This window comes from Oryzias melastigma, linkage group LG11 (genome assembly GCF_002922805.2).
Source record: "Oryzias melastigma strain HK-1 linkage group LG11, ASM292280v2, whole genome shotgun sequence".
Classification (NCBI taxonomy): domain Eukaryota; kingdom Metazoa; phylum Chordata; class Actinopteri; order Beloniformes; family Adrianichthyidae; genus Oryzias; species Oryzias melastigma.
This window is the reverse complement of record NC_050522.1, coordinates 20,932,131-20,941,367: the sequence shown is the minus strand read 5'-3', so window position 1 is coordinate 20,941,367 and position 9,237 is coordinate 20,932,131. Positions and strand designations below refer to the sequence as shown.

General features: G+C 41.9%; 1 gene segment (V, D, J or C); it reads left to right on the top strand.

Annotated features, from left to right (window-relative positions):
* Positions 1–9,205, top strand: part of LOC112162610 — a 13,497-nt gene extending 4,292 nt beyond the window's left edge. Inside the window, 3 exon segments of the V gene segment in view lie at positions 1,068–1,346; positions 7,754–7,831; positions 8,731–9,205. Of these exon segments, the coding sequence occupies positions 1,068–1,346; positions 7,754–7,831; positions 8,731–9,062 (689 nt within the window).
* Positions 9,206–9,237: the final 32 nt, after the last annotated feature.

The following is a 9,237-nucleotide window of genomic DNA, read 5'->3' as shown; positions in this document are numbered from 1 at the left end:
CCACCGTTTCCAAAGTTACTGTTGGTAAGATGGTAAGATGCCATGGTTTGAAATCATGCATAGCATGGAAGGTTCGGTTGCTTAAACCAATACATATCACGGGCGTCTAAAGTTTACCAATGACATTTGGATTATCCAGAGGAATCATGTGGTCTCACCTCCACTAGTTGTGTTTGGAGGGAGAAGAAGGATGAGTAACATTTCAAGAACACCATCCTTACTATGAAGCATAGGGGTGGTAGCATCATGGTTTGGGTGTTTTTTTGCACATGGAGCAGGAAAACTGCACCAAGGAGTGGCTCCATAAGAAGCATATCAAGATTCTGAAGTGGCCTAGCCTGTCTCCAGACCTCAACCCTCAAACTCAGTGACAGCGCAGAAACCCAGTCATGTAGAGAAGGTCTGTGTGGAGGAGTGCTATAAAACCCTGTTTGTTGAAGCTTGAGTACAAAAAAAAATCAGAAAAAGAGGAGCTAGTTCCAATTGTTTGGGGCTTTTAGGTTTTGGGAGGACAAACTTGACACTTTTTTATAATCATTATGTTTATAATATTTCTTTCTCAAATGATAAAAATATATGCCTTACAACTCTAAAAAAATTCCAGGCAGAATAAGGTCACATAGACTAAAAAATGTCTATGGTTATATATTCTGAATCTTTTTTCACCTTTTTAAAGTATTTATTTAAAACATTGTTTAAATTGATTTCAGTAATGAAGATGATCCATGTTCCTGTTGGAGTGAGTGGTTGCATTTCCATAGAGACACTTTGCATCAGCAGCTCCATGCTCCAGTGCTCTGGGAGACTTTATAGTCCTGAGAGTTGAAGACTGGATGACTGACAGCTGTCCTTCATCACAGCAGAAGACACACAAATCCTCCTCCTCCTCATCATCATCATCATCAAACATGAGTGTGATCTGCGTCCTCATCTGGACTCTCCTCTGCTGCTGCTACACAGGTAAAGTCCAGAGAATCCAACTCCTCTCCTCTATGAACATCCGTCCCTCTGAAATGAAGGCCACAAAAGCATGAAGCTGCTTTCTGTTTCTGTCTCTGTATCCTCAGAGTCCAGAGGACAGGTCACAGTGACTCAGCCTGGAGCAGTGAGCTCCAATGTGGGAGGATCTGTCTCCATCTCATGCAGAACCAGTCAACAAATTGACTCCCACTATTTATCCTGGTATAAACAGAAAGATGGAGAAGTTCCTAAACTACTATTTTATTATATTGGCCACAGAGTATCAGGGACTCCAAATCGTTTTACAGATGGTGGATCAAACTCTGATTTCACTCTGACCATCAGTGATATTCAGGCTGAAGATGCAGCAGTTTATTACTGTAAGGGTAAAATCAACTTCAAAGGCAATTACTTGTTCACACAGTGAGAAACAGTTGTACAAAAACCTCCGTCAGACAAACTGAACTGAAACTCAACTGCTGCAGCTGGAAAATCTTGCAGACACACACAGTTCACTAGAGACACTACACACAGAATGTGTTTATACCTTGTGTGTAGAGACAGTTGTGATTCTTTTAAATCTGGGTGGTTTGTGGAGACAAGATACCCCAGACACATAGTTCAAGGGGGAATTTAAAAAGAGAGTTTGTATCTGCAGAGGGTCTTAACAGTCTGCACATCTGATGGAGCCAAGAGCCTCTGTTAAAAAAGATTAAAATACACCAGAAGGTTCAGACTAAAATGCCAGGCTACATAAAATCACAATAAAAATACACATCTAATAAAACAATAAATGAACACCAGCAATTAAAAAGTTGCTCTGCCCGCTAAAACAATCTCTCCTCGGTCTGCTAAAAAAAACAAAAAAACAGAATAAAAGTAGTGTCAGAGGGGTACTTATCTCAAAGAGTGGTGCATCGTGACCACACTCGTTTGCTGCTAGTCTGTCGCTTCCCAATCTGACTGTGGTCTGGCTCCTCAGGCCTCCGCTCTGGGTGCGGCACTGGCTCCTTGGGCCGCCCTCTTCAGCTACTGGTGCAGCGCTGGCTCCCCGGGCTGCGCTCCTCAGTCCCCGGTGGGGTGCTGGCTCCTCGGGCAGCTCTTCTCAGATCCCAACGTGATGCTGGCTCCTTGGGCTGTGCTCCTCAGCTGCTGATGCGGCGCTGACTCCCCGGGCCGTGCTCTTTAGCATCCTGCAGAGCTGGCTCATCGAGCCGTGCTCACAAGACCCCAGTGTGGTGCTGGCTCCCCGGGCTGTACACCGGCAGCTGGAGCATCCCTAACTTCTGAAGGCCACTCTCCTGTTACCCATGTCTCTTCTCCCAGGTATTATGTCAGACTGTTCTTTTTAAAAAACGATCCAATTAGGCACACCCTTGAGGCACATCTGTCCCTAATCCTCAGCAATGTAAAGGGTACAGTCAGGGGCCCTCTGAATTTTTAAAGCAAGATGAAACAGTTCATCCTGTTACAAATACATTTATATGCATTTTAGCAAGTATTGGGTTAAATTTCATGAGGAATTTGACTTTGTTTTGTAAATGATAGGCAAAGTAATGCCTCATAATGGTTTGAGAAAAATAGTACAGTAAAGAAAACCATGAAGCTAATCTGTTCAAAACACTAGTTTTGGATAAATAAATTGGTTGTTACCACTGCGTCATCACACTGCCATAGTTAGCACATGACTGAGAAGGTCTCTTCACCAGAGTGACTTAAAGCCTAACTTGGACTGGACTTTCACACAAAGGTCACCAGACAAAGATAGTTATCTTGAGGCGGACGAGGTGGACGAAAGCAGTAGTTGTTTTGACTCACGGCCTTTGGAGGACGGTTGAAGTCTCTTGTGGAACTTGCGACCAAATCCAGCTGAAGTTTTTGTGGTCAGGTGGGTTTATACAACCAGTAAAAGAAGAGACTGTTGTCAGAGCAAGTGAGCTGGATTCAAAGTTTTCTGGAGTCTTGTCTCAAAATGGATTGTCTCATCAAGATAAGAATCAAAAACTGTTAAGATTTAAAAACAATGCACAATAATTACAGAAAGGATTAAGAAAATAAATAAAAAAGGAAAACATTGGTTTTGACACAAAAATTGGTTAATTGTGGAGATTTGAAATAAAAGAAATACAAGACCAAAAAGACTGGACAACGTTCCTCGCTCTTCTTGGTAAAGTTATTTTTCTGTTCTGCCCTTGTCTCTGCACCAAACCCCTCTGTGCTGAGGTGAGATTTTACATCACCCTCTTGACTTAAGATGGATCCTTCCTATCAGCCAATGGCTGTAAACACAAGTCTGCAGAAGATCCAGCAACTTCCTGTTTACATCAAAAATACTGTAAAAGCATTTAAGAAAAATAAAAGCTTGTGCCTAAGTGTTTTCTCTTGAATGTTTTGACCGTTGAGTGATGTGATGTGACATAAGATGTTGAGATGTGGCACCTATACTCAACCTATAAGCAAGGTCGGAAAACAGCCTACCATTTACTACTAAAAGACATCCCGGACGAGCCTCCGACTGTTGATATGTGATTCTCTATCCTAGAATGTCTCCCCAAGTACTTTTTTGTCAACGGAGAATCATAACTCAAGAGTTCAATAAGCATTTGTTTTTTTTGTTTTTTTTTTAGGATGAAAAAAATCTGGAGACTATTTTCTCTGCTGCAGCCTTCTCATATGGCATGAGTCATCCCCCCCTCCCCATATATATATATATATACACACACACACCATTGATCTCAATCATCCCTTTCCCCAATGCAGCTACATTCCTATCTCCTGTACTTCTCAGGCCTTGAACAGTTAACTTCTGAGTAAACCATGAAAAGGGTAATAATTGTTCTTTGTATTAGTTTTTCAATCAAGCTTCAAGTTGTATTCCAGGGAAATTTTAAAAGCACTCAGTTTTGGTTACTTGTTATACAGACACTTTAAATAAATGGAAGCATTTTGAGTGTGGTTGTGTTTGAAATAATAAATAACAATGGCATAGTAAATAGATTATATTAGTGTCTGTGTGGGTTTTTGTGTGTGTATGTAATAATGTGAGTGTGTAGAAATGATGGTGACATGTGGAGAACGGCAGCTTCTGACTACCAACCTTTTCACATAATAAAAAACCCTAATTTGCATCCTGTCATTTAATCCAGGGCTCCTTAAATTAAAAAAAAAAAAAAACTATTTTTTTAACTATTTAATTTTTTCTTCTGGCTCGCTCAGTCAGACACTTTTTCCTCTCACTCCTCCTGTGTCACTCCCAAGGCTTTTGTCCCATCCTCCCTCCGAGCCTGCATTTTTCACCTGCCCCCTTCTGCATTTCGCTCTCTGAGAAATGGATCTGATCAGGTGGTCTTTGAATTTGATCAAATTCTTTTTTCCCACACTAAGGAACAGGAAAGCGGACCCCTCCTGCCCAGATGGAACACACCCAGCTGGATACACCAATGATCCATGGGGCAAGTGGAGACTGATGTTTCTGGCCCAGCTGTCTGTGGAAGATGTATCTCTATTTGGATTCCCGATAATCGGATTTCTTATCATTGGGATTGGAGGATTTCTGATGTATCGGTCGGGCTGGAAACTGCTAACAGTGTGTGGCGAGCTGCTGGAGCTCTGCAGAGGGATACAACGGGTTGTAAAGACTCTGAGCGATGAACTCTCACGAACGGATCAAAGGCACTGTGCCTCACTTGCCCAGATAGGCAGAGCGCTGGCGAGCCTTGAACTTGTGCGGAAAATGGATACCAACTTCGAGAGACTTTCTGCTTGGATCGAATGGAGACTGGTCTAAATTTCCCAGAACTTGGTCCATGAAAAAATCACTTCAAAACTGCAAGACAGCCATGGCCACAACCAGCAGTCAAAATTGTTGATTTGCTGGTGCCCAAAAGTATTTTATCTAATCTGGCTCCCCTGAGCTCAGCGCTTTGGCCTTGGCTCTCCCAAAGCAATTCTGCTTCCTCAGTGAATGAAATGTGGGTTGGATGTGAAGGTTAACATCTGCTGCATCTTGCCTGCTCCGGCTTATCTTGACTTCAGCATACCTCCTCATTCCCCTGGGTTGTCTGGAGTGGGCAACGCCTCCAATGGCTGCAGCCGCCGGAATGGTGAACTGCTGGTTCTCCCCCGTCCCACAGCTCATATCACACGTATAGCGGGGTCTTTTTTTTCTACACCTATATCCTGCCCCTTAGAGCAGAGTACAGATGTAAGTTCTTTTTTTGGCCACTGCTGACTCCCCTTCTATACTTTGCTCCCCCCCCCATCTCCCCCTCTACTTACATGCAATTTCGTTGTAATGTACTCATACTGTTACAATGACAATAAAGGGTTTCTAATTCATCCTAATTCTAATTAACCAAATATTTTATCACAGTAATGCAAAGAATTTTGGAATAAAAAGGTACTCAAGCAAATAAATCAGTTGGCACATTGTTTTTTGTAGATATTTTTTTTCCAAGTTAGACTGTAACAAGTTGTGTTTATGAGTTTGATGCCCCTGTAAGGGATGAAGAACAATGGCTCACCTGCAAAAGTAGCTAGGGAATCTTTTATCTTTACCTGCCAAATTGTAGTTTTACCCCCATTTGGGGTTCAGTGTGTGTTAATTTAGAGCCCTAAATTAGAGACACATGAACCAATCAGGGACTCAGCTTAGGGCGGGTAAAATTTTAAGTGACTAGATCAAAGAGTAGAAATAAACATTCAAAATGGTGGCTCGATGTGAGGATTTTCGTCATGAACTTTCATCCATTTTTTTCAACCCATGGGGGGGCCGCTAGGTTCCTGAAAACTGCCCCAGTTACTATTGGGAAAGGGGGGGATACACACTGGAAAGATTGCCAGCCCGTCACTCAGTTCATGGAGCTGGATGGATAGTTATGCTAGCCGCTCAGGGGATATCTTAGAAAGTTAGTGACCTCCCCTCCCCAGGACAGCAGGGGCTGGCGCTGCATACAGCTCACCTGACTCACCTCTCATGTGCCACGACTCAAATCTCGTAGGTCACGACTCAAATCTTGAAGGTCCCGACTCAAATCTCATAGGTCCTGACTCAACTCCCGTGGGTCACAATCAAATCTCATAGGTCGCAACTCAAATCTCATAGGTCGCAACTCAAATCTCATAGGTCGCAACTCAAATCTCGTAGGTCACGACTCAAATCTTGAAGGTCCCGACTCAAATCTCATAGGTCCTGACTCAACTCCCGTGGGTCACAATCAAATCTCATAGGTCGCAACTCAAATCTCATAGGTCGCGACTCGAATCTCATAGGTCGCAACTCAAATCTCATAAGTCGCAACTCGAATCTCGTAGGTTGCAAATCAAATCTCGTAGGTCGCGACTCAAATCCCATGGGTCACAATCAAATCTCGTGGGTCTTGACCCACAGCCACGAGCTGTGAGCTGTGAGCTGGCTCATCGAGGCTTTAATGCCATTTTATACCATAAATTAAAAATTGGAGCACCTTTTGACCTGCTGGATTCATTTTTTCCCATAATATCATCCCAAAGCTCTCAGTAGAGTGAGTTTTGTTGAAAAAATGAACGCATATGCGGTTTCTCTGTGCGCTGACTTCTTCTTTAAATCGCAGCAAACATGCTGTCACTCTGGGAAACCGCCACCACTGTCTGCCAGTCCAGAGGTATGGTTCCTGCCTGTCACGCAATCCTGCAGAGAAATGTCAGTCAAGACACTCCCACAGCATCCAGAGACTTGAGGCACTCGGGGCGGACTTCATCCACTCAAAGAGCCTTGCCACCAAGAAGCTCTTTTACATCTCAGTGACCTCAACCCCAGGTCCACACAGAGTCCTCAGCTCCTACTAAGGCAAGAGAAGGTAAAGTACTCCCTCCAGCACCCGACAATGTCCCCAGTTGGAGTCAGCAGATCTCCACCTGCACTGAAAACTATGCCTGCAGAAAACTGCTTTCCCCTTCCTGAGGTGGGGCATGGTTCGCCAGAACCTCGTTGAGGCCAATCGAAACTCCTTCTCCATGGCCTCACCGAACTCCTCCAAGGACCGAGTTTTTTTACTCCAAAACATCCCAGGCCACAGGTTGCTTAGACCGGCGGTACCCATCAGCTACCTCTGGAATTCCACAAGTCAGAAGTCCTTGATGGATTCCTTCTTTAGCTTGACGGCATCCCTCACTTCCGGGTTCAGGGGTTGCCGCCACGAGAGGCACCAGAGACCTGGTGACCACAGCTTCAGAAAGCAGCAGAGACAATGGAGGTGGAGAGCATGGTCCATTCGGAGTCAATATTCACCAACCTCCCTCGGTGCCTGCTGGAAGCTCGGATGTGGGAGTTAATGGAACGTAATTTAATTCTATTTATTGAAATCTTTTCCAACGAGTTGTTTTATATTTTAACATTTCTGTTAGTTCGAATCTATCAAACATTTCTTTCTTTGTAACTCACATAATGGGGAAAGACATTAAAGCACCACTTGTTTTTACCCTGTTTATACTGTTTTATACTATACCTTTACTTAAAAGCATAACTAGCAGATGCTACACACTCCAAAATGTTTGGAATCTTGTGAAACCAGTCTACATGTTTTTTTTTTCATTTATATTTATTGAGAAGAGTTGTTTCACGATATTTTAGGGATTTACTAGTTGTACTGACATTTTTATATAATTTAGTAAATTATCAAAAAGATTCTGGAGGAATTATGATTCATCTCATGAAGATACAAAAACATTTTAAACAAGATGTGCCTTTTTTCTGCCATCTTTTCAGTTGAGTTTGTTTGTTTCAGAGTCAGAGAGCGTGTCTCTGTACAGTCAGAGGTTTTTGTACGACGCTTCAACCAGTTTGTATCACTGTGGTGGACTTTTGGTGGAGGAACCAGACTGGAGTTTGGAAGTAAGTACAAAATTTAACCATCAATTTCTTTTTTTGTTTTAATATTATATTTTTCTTTGTTTTAGCATGGTATATTGGATAAAATGTTGTAAATATTTTCCTGAAATAAGAAATGAGAATAAAAAAAAATTGTTTGGTTTAAAAATCAGTTGTCAATAAAATGTAGTAATATTTAAGATTAAGTTAATGGCATTTAGTTGTTGTTTTAAATCATTTTTCATAGAAATATGGATCAAAATACTTGTATAAGTCAGTGTGTCTCTGTCGTCAGTGGTTTTGTACGACGCTTTGCTCAGTTTGTGGTAGTCAGTTTATTTATTTATATATATAATAGCTGCAGAATTATTTGGGTTAAAATACAAGTTTTATTCTTGAAGGAAAACTAAAATAAGATAAATTATATCAAAATAATTTATAAAGAAAATCTGCCTTTTACTATTTGAAGTTTTTTTAAGTATTTTGCTTAAAAATGGACAAACCTAAAAAAAAAAAACCCGTATCATACTTTTTTTGTTTGTTCCTTAAAGACATTTAATCAAAGTAGAGTCTATTAGAGTGATTTGGAATTACTTAAGTTTTATTTTAAAAAATAGAAAACGGTGTTGAGAGAAATGCTTTTAGAATGCTTTTTTCAATTCTCTATGTTTGGATTTTGAACTTTTTTTTGTTTTGTTATGACAATATATTGGTAATCTGCTGTTACCACATAGTTTTTTTTCACATATTTAAGGTTAAACTGTAAAAGGTCTCTCTTGTTGCTGAACTGCATGAGAGATTTCTTCAAGGAAGTGAAACAATGTGTGATTCAATGACTGATGGAGCAGAAAAACACCTGAACAGAATTTAGTGAAGAAACAAATGTGCGGTTACTGTACTCTAACCTCATTGGTGTCTCCTAGATGACACCAGTCCATCCCTGACCGTGCTCCTCCCCTCCAAGGAGGAGAAGCAGCAGGGAAATGCCACACTCATGTGTGTGGCCAACAAGGGCTTCCCCTCAGACTGGACTCTGTCCTGGAAGGTGGACGGCTGCATTAAGAGCAGCAGCTGCTGGGAGGAGAGCAGGAGCCCCGGGGTGCTGCAGAAGGACGGCCTCTACAGCTGGAGCAGCACCCTGAGGCTCTCTGCAGACCAGTGGGAGAAGGTGGACTCTGTGACCTGTGAGGCCAAGAGAGGATCCCAGACTCCAGTCTCAGAGACTCTCAGGAGAGACCAGTGCTCCCAGTCCTGAAACATTCAGACTTTACAGTCTTTTCTTTGAAATATTTTCCATTTTGTTCTGTTTTTGCTTACAATCTTTTGTTCTTGAGCTGTTTGAATTTTTGCTTTTCCCACGTGTAACCTTTTTAGGAGCTGGAAATGTTTCTTTTTTTTTGCATCAATTAAAAATATGATTAACACATGCT